This window comes from Saccopteryx leptura, chromosome X (genome assembly GCF_036850995.1).
Source record: "Saccopteryx leptura isolate mSacLep1 chromosome X, mSacLep1_pri_phased_curated, whole genome shotgun sequence".
NCBI classification, from domain to species: Eukaryota; Metazoa; Chordata; class Mammalia; order Chiroptera; family Emballonuridae; genus Saccopteryx; species Saccopteryx leptura.
Window position 1 is genome coordinate 131,593,140 of NC_089516.1, and position 22,357 is coordinate 131,615,496.

The following is a 22,357-nucleotide window of genomic DNA, read 5'->3' on the forward strand; positions in this document are numbered from 1 at the left end:
GAGAGATTAGAAGCATCAATTCTTCATTGAGGTATCTTAGTTGTTCATTGATTGATTTCTCATATGTGCCTTGACCAGGCGGCTGCCACACTGAGTGGCCCCTTGCTCAATCCAGTGACCTTGGGCTCAAACTGGTGAGCTTTGCTCAAACCAGATGAGCCTACGCTCAAGCTGGTGACCTCAGGGTTTCGAACCTGGGTCCTCCACGTCCCAGTCCAACACTCTATCCTCTGTACCACTGCCTGGTCAGTCTAAGGCCAATATTTCTTTATTAATTTCCTGTTTGGATGATCTATCTAAAGCTGTTAATATTGTGCTAAAATTTCCAAGTATGATTAGGTTTTTGTCTGCTTCTATTTTTAGGTCTGTTGGTAGATGTCTTAAATATTTTGGTGCTCCTAGTTCAGGGCGTGTATATTAAGAAGTGTTATGTCTTCTTGATACAATGTCCCTTTTATCATTATGAAATGTCCATCATTGTCTCTGGTTACTTTTGTTCTCTTGAAGTCAGTATTGTCTGATATGAGTGTGGCTACAACTGAGTTTCTTTGGATATTTAGTTGCTTGGAAAATCATTTTCCAACCTATCACTTTAAGTCTAGTTTTGTCCTTGCAGCTTATGTGTGTCTCCTGAAGGCCTCATATGGTTGTGTTTTGCTTTTTGATCCAATCTCCTACTCTGTTCCTCTTTATTGGTGAGTTCAATTTATTTTCACTTAGGTTAATTATTGACACTTGAGGATTTTCTATAGCCATTTTATGTTTTGTTTACTGGTAGCTCTGTGTCTTTTTCCTCTCCTTTTTGTTTTACTCAGTTGTTTCTGTTTGGTGATATTCCATAGTTCTTTCCCTCGTGTCCTCCTTTTTTAAACTGTGTGTTTCAGAAGTGGCTTTTTCACAGCTGGTTACCATTAAGTTAAGAAAAATATGTTCATATGTATAAGATTCCTTTGTCTTATAAGTGCCTTTGCATTCTATCCTCCTTTGCTACTGGAGATCTTTATCCTCTCCCCTTTTATGTTATTTTTTGTCACAAATTATCCTTGCTTTTATTGTGATCTTGTTGGAGATTTTACTTATACGTTTTATTTGTTGTATATTTGTGTCTGATTGAATAATTGCCTTCTGTTATTTCCTGCAGTGGGAGTTTTCTAGTGACAAATTCCCTCAATTTCTGTATGTGTCTGAAAGTTTTTATTTCTCCTTCACATTTGAAGGATAACTATGTTGGATACAGTATTCCTGGCTGGTAATTCCTCCCTTTCAGTACTTTGAATGTTGGGCTAAACTTGCTACCTCAGTTTTCAATTCATGTATTGAATTCTTCACCTCTGTTATTAAAGTTTCCATCTCCATTCTGAATTTATTAAGTTGCCTATTGGTGTTTCTTCACATTTCACTGAGTATTTTCACAACTTCAATTTTGAATTCTCTATTATCTAGCTCCAAGGTTTTTATATGATTCATATTTTTTCTAGTGGTTTTTTATTTTCTTTCTGAACTAGGTCTCTGTCTTGTGTAGTCATGCTATTCGATTTCTTCTTCCTTGATGGCACCAAATAAAAGGAAAACTCTCTCAGTTTCATACCTATTCAGTGCAGTTTGATGTGGGCTCACGCACAGATTTTTTAGGGCTCCTTAGGTAGCTATCCCGTATAGCCTCTACAGACTCTTCACTGACTGATGGCCTACCAGAATGGGTTTCTCCACCAAACTGCCGGTTTCCTTCAACTGCTTATCCCACCGAGTAATGTTATTCCTATGTGGTGGCACTTCGTTATAAATGCGCCGATATTCACATTGCACTTTGGTCACAGATTCGAATTTAGCGAGCCACAGAACACACTGAACTTTCCTCTGTACCGTCTACATCTTGACTGGCATGGATGTGGGCTGCTCCGCTATATACACGGTGTTACGTCATCATCTGTGCATGTGCACATGCTGCCACATCATCCTACAGAAACTGGGAGGGTTTTCCTTTTATTTGGTGCAGATTTCACATTTCTATCGTCTTTTGTTGCTTTCCTGTGACCGGTCAAAAGTGCACCATGACTTTACAGACACACTGTATTTGTCCCTCTCTGCACTGTTCCCTCCTCCCCAGCCCCCACACCCCAATTCACCGGGTAACCACTTCAATTTTATCTATGTCCATGTTTTATATCCCATCTGTGTGTGAAATCATACAGTTGTTAGCTTTTCCTGATTTACTTATTTCACACAATATAGTGTTCTCAAGATCCATCCATGTTGTCGTCAATGGCACTGTGTCATCATTTCTGATGGCTAAGTCGTATTCCATTTCATATATACATATGTACCACATTTTCTGTAGCCAGTCCTCTGTAGAGGGATTCTTTTTGTTTGTTTGTTTGTTTGTTTGTTTTTGTTTGTTTTTTTTGGTATCTTGGCCACTGTGAATAACACTGCAGTGAACATGGGGGTACATTTGTCTTTAAGTACCAATGTTTTGGTTGGGTTTTTTTTTTTGGTTTTCTTTTTGTATTTTTCTGAAGTTAGAAGCAAGGAGGCAGTCAGACAGACTCCCGTATGCACCTGACTGGGATCCACCAGGCATGCCCACCAGGGGTCGATGCTCTGCTCATCTGGGGCATTGCTTCTTTGAGGCCAGAGCCATTCTATAGCCTGAGGACAGCCATGGAGCCTCAGTCCCCGGGCCAACTTTGCTCCAATGGAGCCTTGGCTGTGGAATGAGAAGAGAGAGATAGAGAGGAAGGAGAGGGGGAAGGGTGGAGAAGCAGATGGGCGCTTCTTTTGTGTGCCCTGACTGGGAATTGAACCCGGGATCTCCACATGCTGTATCAACTCTCTACCATTGAGCCAATAGGCCAGGGCCTAAGTACCAATGTTTTTGATTTTTTGGGTTAGATACCCAGTACAGGGCTTGATGGGTCATATTGTATTACTAGTCTTAATTTTTTGAGGAACCACCAAACTTCCATATGGTTGTACTAATTTACATTTCCACCAGCAGTGAACGAGTGTTCCTTTTTATCCACAGCCTATCCAACACTTATTATTATTTTTTTTTCTTTTTTCTTTCTGAAGCTGGAAACGGGGAGAGACAGTCAGACAGACACCCGCATGCGCCCGACCGGGATCCACCCGGCACGCCCACCAGGGGCGAGGCTCTGCCCACCAGGGGGCGATGCTCTGCCCCTCCGGGGCATCGCTCTGCCAAGACCAGAGCCACTCTAGCACCTGGGGCAGAGGCCAAGGAGCCATCCCCAGCACCTGGGCCATCCTTGCTCCAATGGAGCCTTGGCTGCGGGAGGGGAAGAGAGAGACAGAGAGGAAGGGGGGGCGGTGGAGAAGCAAATGGGCGCTTCTCCTGTGTGCCCTGGCCGGGAATCAAACCCGGGTCCCCCGCACGCCAGGCCGATGCTCTACTGCTGAGCCAACCGGCCAGGGCCCCAACACTTATTATTACCTGTCTTGTTGATAATAGCCAATCTACCTGGTATGAGGTGATATCATTGTATTCTTGATTTGCATTTCTCTCATAGCTAGTGAAGAGGAGTGCTTTTTCATATATCTGTTGGCTATTTGTTTTCATTTTGTTTGTTTTTTTGTGTCAGACACAGAGAGAGAGAGACAGAGAGAGAGGGACAGATAGGGACAGAGAGGCAGGAAGGGAGGGAGATGAGAAGCATCAATTCTTCCTTTCAGTTCCTTAGTCTCCTTAGTTATTCACTGATTGCTTTCTCATATGTGCCTTGACTTGAGGCTACAGTAGAGCAAGTGACCCCTTGCTCAAGCCAGCATCCATTGGGCTCATCAAGCCAGTGACCATGGGGTCATGTCTATTATCCCATGATCACACCAGGTACCCCACACTCAAGCTGGTGAGCCAGTGCTGAAGCCAGATGAGCCTACACTCAAGCCAGTGACTTTGGGGTTTTGAACCATGGTCCTCTGTATCCCAGTCTGACACTCTATCCACTGCACAACCCTAGTCAGGCTGTTGGCTATGTGTATGTCTTCTTGAGAGACGTGTCCTCTTCCACTTTTTAATTAGATTGTTTGCTTGTTTGTTGCTGAGTTTTGTAAATTCTTTATATATTTTGCTTATTAACCCCTTATTGAAGCTGTTGTTTGCAAATATCCTCTTCAATTTGGTTGGCTGCCTATTTGTTTTGTTGTCAGTTTCTTTTGCTGTGCAACTTTTTAGTTTGATATAGTCCCATTCATTTACTTTTGCCTTTATTTCTCTTGCCTTTGAGGTCAAATTCATAAATTGTTCTCTACAGCCAAGGTCCAAGAGTTTAGTATCTATGTTTTCTTATATGTGGTTTATTTTTTTGGATTTTATATTTAGATCTTTGTTCCATTTTGAATTAATTTTTGTGCAAGGGAACAAAGTGTAGTCAAGTTTCATTCTTTTGCATGTGGCTTTCCAATTTTCCCAGCACCATAAATTGAAGAGGCTTTCTTTTCTCCATTATGTTTTTGGCTCCTTGTCAAAGATGATTTGTCCAAATATATGTGATTTTATTTCTGGGCTCTCAATTCTGTTCCATTGGTCTGCATGCCTGTTATTCTGCCAATACCATATTGTTTTGATTACTGTGGCTCTATAGTATAACTTGAAGTCAGTTAGTATGATACCTCTGGTTTCATTCTTCTTCATCAGGATTGCTTTATCTATTTGAGTTTTTGATGATTCCATACAAACTGGGTAATTTTTTGTTCTATTCATATAAAAAATGACACTGCCATTTTGATGGGGATTGCATTAAATTTGTCTATTGCCTTGGGTAATATAGCCATTGTAACTGTTGATTCTTCCAATCCATAAACACGGAATGTTTTCCCATTTCACTGTTCTTTTTCAATTTCCTTTAGTAATGTTTTATAGTTTTCAGTATATAGGTCTTTCATATCCTTCATTAAGTTTATTCTTAGGTATTTTCTTTTTTGTTGTAATTTTGAAAGGAATTCTTTTTAGTTCAGTTTCTGAAGTTTCATTGTTGGTGTATAGAAAAGCAGTACACTTTTCTATATTAAATAAGTATTCTGCAATTTTACTGTATTGGTTAATTGTTTCTAATAGTTTTTTGGTGTAGACTTTAGGGTGTTCTGTAAAGAGGCTTATTTCATCTGCAAAAATGATACCTTTACTTCTTCTTTCCCAATATGATGCCTTTTATTTCTTTTTTTGCCTGATTACTCTTGCTAAACTGTCAGAAGTATGTTGATTAAGAGTGGAGAGAGTGGGTAGACTTGTCTTGTTCCTTACTTTAGAGGAAAAGCCTTCATTTTTTCCCCATTTAGTTTGATAATAGCTATTGCTTTGTCATCTATGGCCATTATTATGTTTTAGTTTTGATTTGTTTTGTTCCTTGTGTTTGGTCAAATAACCCCCTTGAGAATTTCCTATAGTCAGGGTTTTCTGGTGATAAATTCCCTCAGCTTCTCTATGTCTGAAAAAGTTTTTATTTCTCCTTCATATTTAAAGAAGTAACTTTCTTTTAGTACTTTGAATGATTGGGTCTGCTCTCTTCTGGCTTGAAGATTTTCTGCTGAGTACTCTGATAATAACCTAATGGGTTCTCCTTTATATGTTATGTTCTTTTCCTTAGCTGCCTTGAGGATTCCTTCTTTGTCATTGATTTTTGACAGTTTTATTATGATGTGCCTTGGAGTAGATCTGTTTGGGTTGTGGTAACTTGGCATTCTGTTTGCTTTTTGGATTTCCAGCTTCTAACTTCTTTCATAGGCTTGAGAAACTCTCATCCATTATTTGTTTGAATAAGCTCTACATTTTCTTCTCCCTCTCTTCTTCTTCTCATATACTCATTATTCTTATCTTGGCCTTTCTGATAAAGTCATGCAATTCTTGTAGAGCTCTCTCAGTTTTTTTAATTTGTGAATCTCTCTCCTTTCTGTAAGCATCTCTAGTTGCCTGTCTTCAATGTCACTGATTATTTCCTCTATCTGGATTGTTTTATTAGCTAAACTTGCTACCTCAGTCTTTAAGTCGTGTATTGAGTTCTTCGTCTCTGTTTTAAAAGTTTCACTCTCCTTGGTGAGGTATTTGTTTTGTTTATTTATTTGTTTTCTGAGCACATTAAGTTGCTTATTGGTGTATTCTAGCATGTTGTTGAATATTTTCAGAACTTCAATTTTGAACTATCATTTAAATCCAAAGTTTCCATGTGATTGAATTATTTTCTGGATATTTTTCATTTTATTTCTGAACTATGTCTCTGTCTTGTGTAGCTATGGTATTCACTTTCTTTTTCCTTGATGGCATTTGAGAGTGGTATTGTTAAGAACCCTAACAGAAAAACAACTAAAAATATTGAATAACTATAAAAATATATACAAAAAATCAATTAGGCATTAACAATATTGAAGTATGCCTCCCTTTTTCAATAGTGGATCGAAAGGAGCAGGAGTCAGATACATGGGACATCTTGTAATTGTATCCAAAGTGAGAAGTTATGACTTCCATAGGAGGGTGATAAATGCAGTGAAAATATAAAACTGGTCAAACAGCACAAACTTGTTGAAGAATCTGACCAGTAAGATAGGTTCCTAGATCACTGTGGACTTCGAGCAGAGTTCCCCAAATAGGGACTTGAACAACGGAAAAAGCAGTAGTTGTCTACAAGGCAAAATTTCATTCCTGTGATGGGGCATTCCTTTCCTTCACAAAAAGGAACAAGGGAACCTAATCATTGGGAAATATAGAGCAGATGGGTTTACTAAACTCCCCTTTAAGGCTTTAAAGGCTATGTTTTTCCGTTCTTCCCAAACATTGGTCAAGACTGTCATTCTTAAGTAAAACACATAGAAGTTTTACCATAAGGGAAAGATTTGGGATCCAATTTCAGCAATATCCAACAAGCCCAAGAAAGCCTCACAATTGATGCTTAGTTTTGGAAAAATTAGGTCTCCATGAAGCCTATCTGGAATCAGGCATAGTCCATGTTCCAATATCAGATGTCTCAAATATGGGAGCTGAGTTTGGACAAACTGTAATATTTCTTTAGAAACCTTATGTCCCTTTAAGGCCAGAATTTCTAACAGATGGATCCTGTCTTCCTATGAGGGGACCTAAGAACATGAGCAAACAAGTAAATAATCCACACATTTCAATGTAGAGCTTTTTAGGGAAAGTTATATAGAGCCTGACCTGTGGTGGTGCAGTGGATAGGGGCGTCAACCTGGAACGCTGAGGTCGCCAGTTCAAAACCCTGGGCTTGCCTGGTGAGAGCACATATGGGAGTTAATACTCTCTGCTAATCATTGGGAAATATAGAGCAGATGGGTTTACTAAATTCTCCCTTTCTCTTTCTGTCTCTCTCCTCTCTCTAAAAATGAATAAATAAAATCTTTAAAAAAGGAAAGTTATATCATCCAAAGCAGCCTTCAGGATTTGTGAGAAATAAGAAAGGCTTTTAGTAAAACCCTGAAGTGTTACTGTTCAAGTAAATTGTTTCCTTTTTCAAGTGAAGGTGCAAAGATATTAGCTAGCTTCATCCACTGGAGTGGTAAAAAAATGCACTGTGTACATTAATTATAATGAATAATTTACTTCCAGTTGGGATAGATTCCAGCAGCAGGAGGGCTAAGAACTGCAGGGTGTCAGGGGATAATAATGTTGTTTATTTCTCAGAGGTCCTGAACAAATAACCATCCTTGTGCCTTAGGCTTTCTCACAGGTAAAAGGGAAATATTGCATGGACTAGTGCAAGGAATAATAAGGCTTTGAAGGGCCTCTTTACTTATAAGAGTATTGATTAATTCTGGGAAGAAGTTTTCAAGAATATATTTTCATTTTAATAGGAGGTACACGGTGGAGTTCTGCAAATATCAATAGATTTTATCTAAAAGAGAATGATGGTTGACCCACTAGGGATAATTAATCAGCGCTCCTAGATTAAGCTAAAGTGCTATCAGAAATTGAGAAAAAATAAAGTTGAAAAGTTATTTAATTCACCTGATGGGATGTTCTGATAGCTACTGCCAAATTCTAGTATTATTTCCCCATTTTAGGAAAAATAATTTCTGGCATGATACTTCTCTGGAAGTCTTGGCTTAATTAATGATTAGTGGCATAATAACAAAGGAGAAACGTCTGTGTATCTCTTAAAGGGCCTAAGAAAAAAGTAATAGGTGCAGAGACAGGAACTTGTTGAATTTTATTTGAAATCCCCACCATTTAAACTATTTTATTACTCTGAGGCAGAGACTATTTTATATCTGTGGGTTAGAACACCAAGAATGTAGCACCAGTGTCAGTAAGGACTGATTGATTCATTACCAATTTGAAGAAAAGTTTCTCCAAGATGATTAAGGAGGACTGGGTATAGCTCCGGTAGTTTCTTGGAATCCCATCACTGGGGACCAGAAGGATATTTGAGAGGCTGGTTAGAAATCTGAGAGTGCCTGAAGTGCTTAAACTTGCAACAACCCTTTTTCTAATGCCCCAGATCTTTGCAATAAAAGTAGAAGCTTGGAGTCTTTTGGTTTCATATAGGGCCTTCATTGAGCAGGGCTGCAAATTTAAAATCTTGGCAATCTTACCTCTAGGCAGCTCAGGTAGAGTACAAGCAAGCTTATGGGACAGTTTAACCAAATCTAGGCTGGAAATCTAGGGCAAGATCTCAGTTCACCCCATAACACACAAAGAGTTAAAGGTTAAGCAAGTGGAATAAGTGTCTGAAGGAAGACCAAAATTTTCCTTTAAGATGAACTGAAATTGATTATGATAGTCATAAATGAATTTGTGAGACTTTTGTGAGAAACTCTGAATTTTGCTCCAGTCAACAGACTTTGGGATTGCTACTGTAATTACTCAAAGCTAATCTTTTAGCTTCTTCCCCAAAATTAGAGCTTTGTTTTTCTAAACCCCCTTTGAGATATTCCCATCAGGAAATTGTCATCCAATGGCAAGCCTGGCCTTCATCAACTAGCATACGAATTAGCGGCTATAAATCAGAAAACTCAGTCTGAGAAGTCTGAATAACAATATCAAATTCTTCAGCAAACTTGTGAGGATCCTCACTTACTTAGGAAATGTTTAACAATGACTCATAATTCAGCTTTAGTCTAGGAAACAAATTAAACTTGAAGTCTGTTAGGATTCTCAGAGAGGTTAACATTAAATGGAAAAATACTGATAGGTTCAGAAGAGGAAGGAGTGAGAGAATTCAGGGGTATAAGCAGAGGCAGATTAAGGTCAGTTGAGGGCCCAGGTGCAGGAGAATATATTGGGCCCCTTATAAAAAAGAGACAGGGAAAATAAAAACAGATGTTAATCACATTTTTAAATAAATAAAAATATTATGTACCATTAAAATTGCACATATGAAACCAAACTTGGTGTCATTAGCAAATAGTGTGAAGTTGGGGCTTGGCAGGACCCTTCAGAAGTCAGGTCCCAGGGCACACACCTGGTGCACCCACCATTAAATCTACCTCTGGGAATATGGCACCAGAGTCAGTGGTAGGGATAACAATCCCATTTATAAAATATTACTGAAATAATAAAATTATAAAATGTGAGAACAGATTAGTGGTTGCCAGAAGTGAGGAATCTTGGAATGGGTAGGAGAGAGGTATATGGGAAGGAGAGGATGTGGGTGAGTCTATAAAAGAGCAACAGAGGGATCCCTGTGGTGATGAACTTTTCTGAATCTAGAATGTATGAATGTCAGTATCCTGATTGTATATTGTACTATAGTTTTGAAAGATGTTACCACTGGAGAAACAAGGTGAAGGGAAAATGAAGACCCCTCTTTTTCTTTCAAATGCATGTTAATCTACAATGTCAAAATTAAACGTTTAATTTAAAAAAGGACACTACTAAGAGATTTCCCCTCCTCCAGAAAAATCCAAATCACCATTTCTGAGGTCTTTCACTCCATAATAAAACCTTAACTTCAAGATGACATTAGATTAATGGCAGCATGAGAGATAATCCTGATCTCCCCCCTTGAAATGTCAACAAATTGAACTACAATAACATAGCAAAGGAACCCCAGCTGAGCTCATGAGTGCACCCGAAAGATACACAAACTGAATGGACTAAGGGTGGGATGGGGTGAAAAGGGGGTGAAAGATAAAACACATTCATGGTGGGCTTTGGAGAGGACAGGGGATAAACCTGGAGTGATTAGGTTTGTTTCTTTTTTTCTTTGCTGGACTATAGGAAGGAGGGAAACTCAGGCTCTCTGGATTTTGTCTGAGGAGTTCAGAGAGGGAAACGCAGAGTGACTGGGTCTCCTACTGATGGGAGGAGCAGTAAGATAAAAGGGTACAGGGAGACATAAACGAAAGCAGCAGGTGTGAGGGGTCATGGCCAGTGTTCCCATGGTCTGCCTGAAGCCCACAACTGGCAGAGACAGAGAAAGCTAAACTGCAGCCCTTCAGCCTCCCAGATGCAACCTCCCTCACCTTGTAGTACCCCAGAATGACAGAGACAAACCCCACAGCTGGCTCTCCAGAGCCACTCTCTCCCCTGAAGAACAGACGTGTTCCAAGTCAGGTCCACAGATCTGTGAAGATGTGGGAGGAGTACGCAGAATATTAAGATCACCAATATTGCAGCCAAATATTTGGCAACCATCAAAATGATCTCTATTATCTACTGAGTCTGTTTCTGTTCTACTGGTTCATTTATTTTGTTGTTTAAACTCTGTTGTGTACATATGTATTTATTGTAATTTTACTGTTCATATTTTTCAATCTTTTTTCTTCTTTTCTTAAAGAAGACCCTTTAACATTTCATATAATACTGGTTTGGGGGTGATGAACTCCTTTAGCTTTTCCTTGTCTGGGAAGCTCTTTTTATGTCCTTTGATTCTAAATGATAGTTTTACTGGGTAGAGTGATCTTGGCTGTAGGTCCTTGCTTTTCATCATTTGGAGTATTTCTTGCCAATCTCTTCTGGGATTGCAGAGTTTCTGTTGAGAAATCAGCTGACAGTTTTATGGGAGTTCCCTTGTAGGTATCTAACTGCTTTTCTATTGCTGCTTTTAAGATTCTCTCTTTGTCTTTAACCCTTGGCATTTTAATTATGTTGTACCTTGGTGTGGGCCTCTTTGGGACTCTGTGCTTCCTGGACATGTATGTCTATTTCTTTCACCAATTTAGGGAAATTTTCTGTCATTTTTTCAAATGGGTTTTCAATTTCTTGCTCTCTTCTCCTTCTGACACCACCATGATGTCAATATTGGTATGGTTGAAGTTGTTCCAGAGGCTCCTTAGACTATCCTTTTTTCCTTTTTGCTATTCTGATTTGGTGTTTGTTTGTTTGCTTCCTTATATTCCAAATTTCTGATTTGATTCTTGTATTCATTTACTGTTGATTCCCTGTAAATTATTCTTCTTCGTTTCGGTTAGTGTATCCTTCATTTCTGACTTGTCCTTTTCTATGCCATTGAGGTTCTAAGTTCATTGACCATCCTAATTACCAGTGTTTTTGAACTCTGCATCTAGTAGATTGCTTGTCTCCATTTTGTAGAGTTCTTTTTCTAGAGTTTTGTACTGATTTTTTCATTTGGTACATGATTGTCGACTCATTTTTGCAGCTTCCTTGTGTTTTGCTTCTATGTGTTAGGTAAAGCTGCTACTTCTCCCAGGCTTGGTAGGGTGGCCTAATGTAGTCAGTGTTCTGTAGGGTCCTGTGGCACAGTCTTCCTGATCACCCAAGCTGGGCACTCTCATCCAAGTACTAACCAGGCCCGACCCTGCTTAGCTTCCGAGATCAGACGAGATCGGGCGCGTTCAGAGTGGTATGGCCGTAGACCCAAGCTGGGCACTCGATGTGCTTCCTCCCCCAAGTGGGCTGTGTACATACCCTCCTCTTGTAGCTGAGCCTTGATTGCTGTTGGCACATCAGTGGGAGGAATTTACCCCCAGGCTGATCAGCTGCAAGGATTGTTGTGACCACCAACCACTGACCTCTGAGTACCATGGAGGATCAACTGTTCATGGACCCACCCCCACAGGGCAAGACTTACTTTAGTGGGGATCTGGTGCCCACTGAGTCCAACCTTTGAGTGTGTTGCTTGTTGAAGTAGTTGGATGGTAGCGCTTCGACATGGTCTAAAGCTATCGACATGGTGGGCTGGCTCTGGGGCCTCCTGGATGTGTAAGTCATAGTTAGCTGCTGCCTGTGTTCTGCCTGGGACCACCTGGCATGAGTTCCGTGACTTGCAGGCGGCTGCTACTTGCTCTAGGCTGGAGGTGCCCAGGTGAGGCTAAACTGCGTACCAAGACCGGCTGTTGCTAGTGCCAGGCCTGGGGACACTTAGTGAGAGTATAGGGCACATTGAGTACAGATGCTGCTTGTTTGAGAGATTTTAGGAAAGTGTAAAGCATGAGCCAAGACAGGCCATTGGTTTGGAAAAACCACTGCAAATAGCTTGGGTATTTCCTGGAAAGTTGGGTAGAGTGGGGTCTCAGGGAATCACCAGGGTGAGGCAAACAGTGTGAGCCAGGTTGCTGGAGACTCATATATAGGGCTCACCTGCAGGCTCTGTGGGGGAGGGCTCATCAAAGGAAAAATGGCCTCTGCCAGCACTTCTGTCTGGGAGAAAGTGGCCTACCCAGGTCTCAATTTCCTCCCTATATGTCTCTGGTGCCTTTCAAGCTGCTACCCCAGTGCTATAGCTCAGAGGTGTAAGTCTGAGTAAGTCTGTGGGTGGGCCCTTTAAGAGGAACTGCCTGGGACTCCAGAAGGCTTCCATCTCCCTCAGCCTAAATTCCCACAGGTTTATGCTGCTGTAAGTTATGGGGACTTCTTTTTCTGACACTGAAACCCTGAAAGGGGAACCTGGACTGAGGCTGGGACCCTTTGCTCATCAGAGGAGACCACTACAGCTGAGATACCCTCCCTACTTGTATCTGCTGCGCATGGGTGAGACCAGCTCTCTGCATATCCACCCCTCCTGCTAGTCTTGACGTGGCTTCTCTTTAATTACCTACTTGTAGCACTTCCGTTTATCCCAATTTCAGATGGTTCTGAATGATGGTGGTCCCGTAGTTTGTCAGTTTGATGTGCTTGTGGGAGAAGGTGAGTACATTTACTTATGCCTCCATCTTGCCCAGAAGTCACCTTTATTTATTTATTTTTTTGTCTTACCTTATTGCAGTAGACAAAACATCCAGGACTATGTTGAGAAGGAGTGATGAGAGTACACATCCTTGACTTGTTTCCCATTTTCATGAAAACACTAAGTCTTTCAACATTACCTGTGATACTAGTACAGGGTTTGTTGTTCACGGTCTTTATCAAGTCTATATAATTCTTAAGTTTCTTAGTGTTTTTTATCACGAGTGGATGTGAGATTTGTCAAATAATTTACTGTGTCAGTTGATAGGGTTGTGATCTTTCAAAGCTTATTGATATGGTGGGTTATGTTGGTCGATTTCAAATGTAGAACCAGCTAGCATACCTGCAATAAATCCTACTTGATCATGGTATGTAATTCTTACATACTGTTACATTTCAGTTTACCTATATCTTGCTGAGGAACTTTGCATTTAAGTTCATGGGAGGTGTTAGTCTGTAGTTTTCATTTTTAGTGTACTATGTTTGTATGATTTTGCTATCAGGGTACTGCTGGCCCTAGGGGTTGGGTAGTATTTCCTCTTCTCTTTTCTGAAAGAGATTGCATACAATTGGTGGAAATTCTTTAAATATTTGGTAGAATCTTCCAGTAACACCTTCTTCCAGTAACACCTTATGGACCTGGAGATTTCTTTTTTTTCTGGAAGTTTTTTAATGATGAATTCAATTTCTCTAATGGTAATATTGCTATTCAGAATATGTATCTCATATTGGTTGAATTCTCATAGTTTATAGTTTTTGAGGAATTGGTCCATTTCTACCTAAATTTAAATTTATGAACATAAAGTTGTTTATAGTACTCCCTTATAATCTTTGTAATATTTGCTGAATGTGTAGTCATATACCCAATTTCCTTCCTGATATTGGTGATTTGTGTCTTCTTTTATTTTTGTCGGTTGTGGTAGAGGCTTATCAATTTATTTATTTATTTATATTTAAGTACAAGCATTTGTTTGTGATTTCTGCTCTGATATTTATTTGCTTTCTTCAGTTTGCTTTGGATTTTTTTTTTTTTTTTTTAGTTCCTTGGTGTAGAAACCTTAGATTATTGATTTCAGACCCTTCCCCTTTTCTATTGTAAACATTTTCGTCTATACATTTTCCTGTGAGCACTTCTTTAGCTTTGTGGCACATATTTTGATATATTGTAATTTCATTTTCATTCATCCATGTATTTTCAAATTTTCTTTGAGACCTTCTCTTTAAACCATGGATTATTTTGAAGTATAGTTTAATTTTATGTTTTATTTTTGTTTTTGATTTTTGTTTCTTTTTAAATTCTCATCTGATTTCATTTTTGTCAGATTGCATTTTTCTCACTCACGTTGTGATTTTTATAAGTTCTTAGTCTGATGGGTGACTTTTATTATTATTATGCCTTGATCATTTTGCACATTATATTAGGAAAGTCTGGATAATATTTAAATATCTTAACTCAATGGGAAGTCACCGTGCTTTATTTTAGCACATAGAGTCCTTCCTACTTTTGTGGGGTATGCTTCTGGTGACAGCTTAATTTTCAGAGAGCTTTTGGTATTTCCTTGGTTTATGTGGTACTGCTAGGGAACCCATGTGTCCCTGCAGGTGCTCCCTGAGGGTAAGAAAGGTATTTCTCCTAGGCTCGAGTGTCTCTCAGTGGGAATGGGGAGTCTCAGACCAACAGAGATAAACAGGCTTCCTGGGTCATGCCACTTGTGCCTAGGTACCTCTTGCTAGTCCTGCCTGCCCACTTGGTGTCTTCTAATGGGTTCTAAATGTGTCATAAGGTTTCCCGTTCAGACTGGGGAAGGAATAAACCTATCCAGGAAGCCTTCTGTTGCTAGGTTGACACTTAGAAAACATTAGATCTGGGTTGCCTTCTTCTGTTGGGTGTGGGGGTGTAAGACATCTTGCTATGTTATTCTCCTAATTCTGGGGTCACAAACTATTTTCCATTCTTTTTACCACTTTTTAAAATTCTCTGTGTTGCCTTGCATTCTTTAATGGGTTTTAGGGGGGGGGAGGGCTAGCAGGGAGACTCAGGGAGAAGTGGACCCATGCATTTTTGTTGTGACTGGACCAAAAATCACTTGTTCCTGTATTTTAAAAGCAGTCATAATTGAATTCTTGTTGTTGTTGTTCCATTCCTAGTTTTCTTGTTCTGGGATACAGATGGCTGATTCTTCTGTTTATTCCAACAAGGTCAAAGCTCAAAAGTGACACTGAAAATGACCCACCTATATCTACTTCTACATTAGAAATACAAGCATCAGGATGAAAAATATTAAGAAAGGCCAGAGTGACAGTTGCCCAGAAAAAAAACAGGCAAAGAAAATCATGGTGGTACACACAGGGTACAGAAACAGCCTCAAGCTTTTCTAGGGAAGAAGAGAAAGAAACATTCAACTTGTAAACAAGAGCTCCCAAAACGTATGGATTTTCAGGGAAAAGCCATGCAGGACAGAAACCTTTTAAGTGTCAGGAATGTGGGAAAGGTTTCAGAGTCAGCTCTGACCTTATTAAGCATCAGAGAATTCACATTGAAGAGAAACCCTATAAATGTCAACAATGTGATAAGAGGTTTAGATGGAGTTCAGATCTAAATAAGCACCTAATGGCACACCAAGGAATAAAACCATATAGATGCTCATGGTGTGGGAAAAAGCTTCAGTCATAACACAAACCTACACACACGTGTCACGTAAGAATTCAGAAAGGAGATAAGCCCTTTAAATGTCATGAATGTGGAAAAAGATTCATTCAGAACTCACACCTTATTAAACACCAAAGAACCCACACAGGTGAGCAGCCTTATTCCTGTAGCATATGCAGGACAAACTTCAGCAGGCCGTCAAGCCTTCTTAGTCACCAGAAGCTCCATAGGAGAAGGGAATCACATCTAGGATCTCCAGTCTGAAGAAAGTCACCATATGGAGCTTGACCCTGGAAGTGATGAAATAATACAAAAGTATGAGGCACCTAATGACAAGGTTCTGTCATCAATAGAGAATTGGATGGGGGATACGTGCCATGCTTTACATAAAGGAATCTGAACTGTCTCTTATTCAGCATTGTATCTTCAGTGCCAAGCAGGAGAAAGATACATGATGGGTATTTTATAAATAAAAAACTGAAAATACAGCCAGAAGATATCACACTGCCTGACTTCAAATGATAACATAGAGCCTCGATAATCAAAACAGCATGGTATTGGCAGAAAAACACACACATAGGCCAATGGAAAAGAATTGAGATCCCAGAAATAAAACCACATTTATATGGACAAATCATCTTCAGCAAAGGAGTCAAAAACACACAATGGAGAAGAGAAAGCCTCTTCAATAAGTGGTGCTGGGAAAATTGGAAAGCCACATGCAAAAGAATGAAACTTGACTACACTTTGTCCCCCTGCACAAAAATTAATTCAGAATGGAACAAAGACCTAAATATAAGATCCAAAACAATAAATTACATTGAAGAAAACATAGGTACTAAGCTCATGGACCTTGGCCATAGAGAACATTTATGAATTTGACCCCAAAGGCAAGGGAAGTAAAGGCAAAAATAAATGAATGGGACTGTATCAAACTAAAAAGCTTATGCCCAGCAAAGGAAACTGACAACAAAACAGATAGGCAGCCAACTAAGTGGGAGATGATATTTGCAAACAGCAGCTCCGATAAGGGTGTGATACTCAAAATATAGAAAGAACTCGTAAAGCTCAGCCACAAACAAGCAAACAATCCAATTAAGAAAAGGGGAGAGTACCTGAACAGATGCTTCTTCTAAGAAGACATACAAATGGCCAACAGATATATGAAAAGATGTTCCTCTTCTCTAGTTATTCGAGAAATGCAAATCAAAACTACAATGAAATACCACCTCACAAGACAGGTAATAACAAGTGTTGGGGAGGCTGTGGTGAAAAAGGAGCCCTTATTCACTACTTGTGGGAATGCAAATTAGCACAACCATTATGGAAGAAAGTATGGTGGTTCCTCAAAAAAATTAAGAATAGAATAACCATATGACCCAGCAGTCCCTCTACTGGGTATCTATGCCCCAAAACTTGAAAACATTGGTACGTAAAGACACAGGCACCACCATGTTCATCACAGCATTAATCACAGTGGCCAAGACATGGAAACAACCAAAGTGTCCCACGATAGAAGATTGCTTATAGAAGATGTTTTCTGTATATATATAAAATGTAATACTTCTCAGCCATTAGCAATGATGACATAGTGACATTTATGATAACATGCATGGACCTTGAGAACATTATAATGAGTGAAATAAGTGAATCTGAAAAAGCTAAGAACTGTATGATTTCACACATAGGTGGGATATAAAACTGAGAGTCATGGACATAGATAAAACTGAAGCAGTTACCAGGGGGAAGGGGTGTGGGGAAGGGGGGAAGGAGAGACAAATATAAAGTGACAGAAAATGATCTGACTTTTGGTGATGGGTATACAACATAATCAACAGTTCAATGCTCTAGAATTCTTACCTGAAACCTATGTACTCTTATTGATCAATGCTACCCTCTTAAAGTTAATTTTCTAAATAAAATTTAAAATTTAAAAATAAATAAATAGGTAAACAAACAAATAAATAAATAATAAGTAAAAAAAGTTTTCTTGAACCTTACACCTCATACCGTTTGTAAAAGAAATCAACTCCAGGTGAAATGTGTCACAATGTGTAAGGGAAAATAATACAACTTTTAAATCAAAACATAGAAAATATGTTTATGATCTTGGTGTAGACAAAAATTTTCTTCACCACCAGGATTCAAACAGCACGAATAATAAAGGGGAAATGATCAATTCAACCATGTATCTCCTGGGAAATTCTCTTCATCAAGGGACACCATTAAGTGAGTGAAACCGCAAGCCAAGGCGTGGGAAAACATATGTGTCGTACAATTTCGAAGTATTTAGAAAGGTGAGTAGCTATAATCCAATGGCACAACCATTCCTTTCCTAGGGTGTTCCCTACAGTGGAACCCTTAGTCTGTATGGTCGGAGAACCTAAGTCTTCAAGGAAATGTAAATACACTTCAAAGCAGAACAAGAATGAGCCATGTTACTTAACAAACTTTGCATTATAACCAAAAGTTGGCAGGAAATTATCAACAATGTCTGACTCTTAGGGAAGAACAGAAATAAAATGAAAACTGCAATAACGAACACTTGCAACATCACAAATAAGAACATTGCATAAGATGTGTGGGAGGTGACCGAAGCTAGACTTAAAGTTAAGTTTGTGGCCTTCAACGCTTTCATCATTTCACAGAACAAAGAAAGAAAATACGGTATTTACTGGAAGTCCACTGCAGGTAGGGTTTTGACATTTATATAATCCACTCACTCTTGCTAGTACTTGTGAGGTGGGCACTGTTCTCTGCCCTGCACAGAACCTTAGGATTGGACATTTTCCCTTACCCCTATCTTTTGGAAGTGCTCCCCATTTCAAAAACGAACTGTGTTCAAGGCTCAGATGATGTATAAACACAGCAGTGGGTGTACAAGAGATTCTGACACATGGTGGAAGAGAGAGTCAAGGGAAGTGCTCGTTGGCACCATCAGGGAAGCATCTGCATGTTTCTCCAATTACTAGTCAGTGGCAATCCAACAAGAACAGCGTATCTATGTCCATGTGAGTAAAACAGTGCACAGATACAGGTCAACTGGGCACGTACCCGTCTACAGGAATGTTGACCCTAGATGCCAAAGGAATGCCGACCTTGATATGCTCCTTACTTACACCTATGCTGTGGTTGGCTTGGGACAAAGACACTTTCATCATAAGGATTAAACAAAACTTGCCTAAACAGAAAGAAAACTCACGTCTAGGACAGTAGCAAGAGTTAGTGAATACTCTAGAATGTGTATGACGCAGAAGATGCATTTTAAGCATCGCAAAACAGAAAGCTGTTCTTATAAATAAGCCTGAACACTGTTCTTCCAAGATAGCCTACTGCAGGTTAAAGCTCTGATATAGGAGTGTCAGTTTGTGAAAGAGCTGTTTCCCTCAACAAATTCTCAAAGCATTCTTCCCTAAAGTGAGTAGCTTGGTGCATATGATAGTGTGCTATCTTTAAGAAGCTTGTAGAACAATGGCTTCTCCCCTAGGATGGTTTCTTAAATGAAAAGCAAGGCTTGATTTCTGTCTATAGCTTTTCCCACACTGCTCACACACAAACGGTCTCTCTGCAGTGTGTGCCATGTGGTGCACATGAAGGTCTCTTTTTTGACTAAATCTCTTCCCACAACTGTGACATTTATGGGGTTTTACAGTTGTGTGGCTTTTTTGGTGTTGCATAAAATATTTTCTAACACAAAATTGCGACCTACAGTCAGGGCAAGTGTACACTCCTTGAGGAGAAGAGGTTTCCTGGTGTTCCATGAGTTGTGACGCCCGAGTGAATCGCTTCTCACACGCACTGCACTTATAGGGTGCCTCCCTTGAATGAACTCGGAGGTGCCGTTGTAGGTTGGACTTACGAAGGAATCTTTTCCCACATTCAAGGCACTCATGAGGGAGCTCTCCTGAATGAATTCTTAGGTGCCCTTTAAGTACCTTCTTGGAAACAAAACATTTCCCACACTGAATACATCGGTGTGCTTGCTTTTGGACACTGTTTTGCTCAAGGGCACTGGAGCTGAGGGGTTGTTCCTTGTTGGATCTCTGAGCTCTGTCTCCTGGAAAGGGGTTCCAGTCATCAACAGGCAATGCGTGGTCTCCGGGTAGCTGCTCTGTGTGATTTTCCAGTTGAGTTTTTGGCTCTTCAGAGTCTTCTGGTGAACTGGGACCAAGAAGTGCATTTCTGTCTAAAGAAAGAGAAAATAGGATGACCAGGTAGTGGTGCAGCAGATAGAGTGTTGGCTTGGGATGCTGAGGATCCAGGTTCGAAGCCCTGAGGTCTCCGGTCTGAGCAAGGGCTCATCCGGTTTGTGTGCAGGCTCACGAGCTTGAGCACAGGGTCGCCAGCTTGAGTGGGGGATCACAGACATGACCCCATGGTCACTGGATTGAACCCAAAGGCTTGAAGCCCAAGGCCCCTGGCTTGAGCCCAAGGTCACTGGCTTGAGCATGGGGTCACTCTCTCTGCTGTAGCCCCCTGGTCAAGGCACATATGTGAAAGCAATCAGTGAACAACTGGACTGCTGCAACGAAGAATTGATGCTTCTCATCTCTCTCCCTTCCTGTCTGCCTGCCTCTCTCTCTCTCTCTCTCTCTCTCTCTCTCTCTCTCTGTGTGTGTGTTTCTATCAGTAAAATACAAACAAACAAAAACCCAGAAAATGGTTATATACTTTTCAGTTTTTCTGTGATTTGACATTTTTCTTTTCTCCCAATATCAAAATCAGGAACGTGGATAGGAATTTCAAGTGTCACCATGTCCCAAGGGGAATGAAGAGACAGACTGAGAAGGTTTCTAATCAATAGCTAGTGGGAAGATGGAAATAATTCCAAGTGTATATCCCAAATCTCTTTATCCTGGGAGTCAGGACGAATTTTACTTTCATTTCTTCCCAAACATTTCACAAACCCTCACCTACCTATCTTGAAGTCAAGCAATTCCAACAGTTGTTGCACTTCCTTGCAATCCTGTAGGTCTCTCTCCGAGGCCGCTGCAGGGTCAGGCTCTGATTGTGGGTGTCCTGGCCATAAGGAGAGATTGGAGGAAGGATAGTTTGAATCCACACCGGATTTTTCAGAGTCCAGGTCTCTTTCTTGGACACGTGGCCTCTCAATATCTGCCTACTACCCTTCTCAGCAGTGCTTCTCCAGGAGCCTCTGACAAGTTGTGTGTGCGTGTCTGTGTGTGCGCGCGCACGCGCTTTCAAGATAAGAAGAAAGCCAAATGGCAGGGCGGAGGGGAGATCCTATTGTGCTCAGTTCAAAGCTACTCTCCTCCAATTTACAGAAGGAAGTGAATCAATACTGGTGCAAAATCAATGCACTGAATGAATTCCACATCTGTTTTGAGAATGGAATTACGTAGGTGAGGGCCAGAACACGAACTCAACCTTCCTAAAGTGTTGGCAGATTAAAGCTGAGAAACACTGTTTTATTGACTGCCAAGTGAAGAAAATGAGAGGCCAAAGTGGGGGTTAGGAAAATGGTTACCGGAAGAATTTTTAAAGAGATATTCAAATTAAAATGGCAACTGAGGTAGGTCGGCAATGGGCAACAAATAATCTGTTTGTTTCAGCTGAAGTCTAGAAGTAGAGTCTCTTGAAGCAAACCGAAATAATCACCAAACAATGTTTCTCGGTGTCTATGTAAGGACAACCAGGAGAAGTTTCTAAACTCGCTGTCCCCTTGTGTTCTACCACGCCTCTCCTCAGTGAAGGCCACAGTGGCTCGGTCCTCTTTCCAACCCCCACCTCAGTTCTGGCCAAGTTGACGGGTCTGCAATCAAGTGTGAGTTGGAAGTGGCTCATTTCAGAATGAAATACAGGGCAATGCTTAAATATCAGAATTAGTAAACAGACATTAGGAAGTTGGTTTGACTAATGTTAACCCGAAAGAAAATTGAGCTTTTAGAACATATATTGAGAAGCATAGGAAGTCGACTAAAATACCATATATTTCAAATGAAGGGATTCAAAATACAACTCTTCATTTTGGTTATGCTTCCACTTCAAAGGTAAGGTTGGGATGAGAGCGTATAAGCCCCGGGTCAAATAAAACTGGATGTCATGGGTCAAAGGATAGTTGCCATCAAGCAAAAGTGTGAGCAATGTGAAAGGTCATGGCGGGGGTGGGGGGGTGGAGCGGACAGCAGCACAGCCTTAGGGTGGCAGAAACCTGAAGGCGGAGAATTTCCCCATAAGAGAGACATGAAAACAAGTTCAGAATGGCAGGATATGTTCATATGGCAGTTCCCATCTGATACATAAAGCATGGACTTGAAACTCTTCAGGCTGTAGATTCATCGCAGGTCACCATGAAAGCAACCCAGACATGTGCCCCTTGGGTGAAAGTAGGGAGCTAGAGATGTGACTAGTCAAGGACTGAAGCAGCCCCGGGAGCAGAATCTAGCACCCATGAGAACAAGGCCAGGAGTATCATCGTCAGTCCAGCTGCCCCTTTTTGTGTAGCACCAAACCGAAAGAGACTGAGAACTGTCCCCTTGCTTCCTCAGCCTGGCACAGTACTCCTTGGTGCCAGTGCCAGCCTTCAAAGAAGCTGGCCCAATCTGGAGCACCTTGCTGGATGTCAACGTCATGTACTTCTTCACTGTGCACCA

At 40.5% G+C, this 22,357-nt stretch overlaps 1 protein-coding gene and 2 pseudogenes across 1 annotated transcript; 1 reads left to right on the forward strand and 2 right to left on the reverse strand.

The window, feature by feature from the left end:
* LOC136386489 (zinc finger protein 75D-like) overlaps positions 1-12,100 on the reverse strand; it is a 30,961-nt pseudogene extending 18,861 nt beyond the window's left edge.
* LOC136386491 (zinc finger protein 75D-like) lies at positions 12,099-16,007 on the forward strand (annotated as a pseudogene).
* A 3,188-nt stretch (positions 16,008-19,195) lies between these two features.
* LOC136386492 (zinc finger protein 449-like) lies at positions 19,196-22,336 on the reverse strand. The gene is made up of 3 exons (XM_066357887.1): positions 22,153-22,336; positions 20,661-20,762; positions 19,196-19,929 (listed from the first exon to the last, which is right to left on the reverse strand). The coding sequence occupies exons 1-3, from the start codon at positions 22,334-22,336 to the stop codon at positions 19,196-19,198; spliced, it is 1,020 nt and encodes a 339-aa protein (XP_066213984.1).
* Positions 22,337-22,357: the final 21 nt, after the last annotated feature.

Excerpts from the sequence above, each read along its gene's own strand:
- LOC136386492 (XM_066357887.1), bottom strand. The coding sequence starts at position 22,336 with ATGACGTTGACATCCAGCAAGGTGCTCCAGATTGGGCCAGCTTCTTTG. Across the intron at positions 20,763-22,152 it reads TCCTGGCCTTGTTCTCATGG|GACACCCACAATCAGAGCCT; the intron begins GTGCTAGATTCT and ends CCTTATGGCCAG. Across the intron at positions 19,930-20,660 it reads ATTGCTTGACTTCAAGATAG|ACAGAAATGCACTTCTTGGT; the intron begins GTAGGTGAGGGT and ends CTCTTTCTTTAG.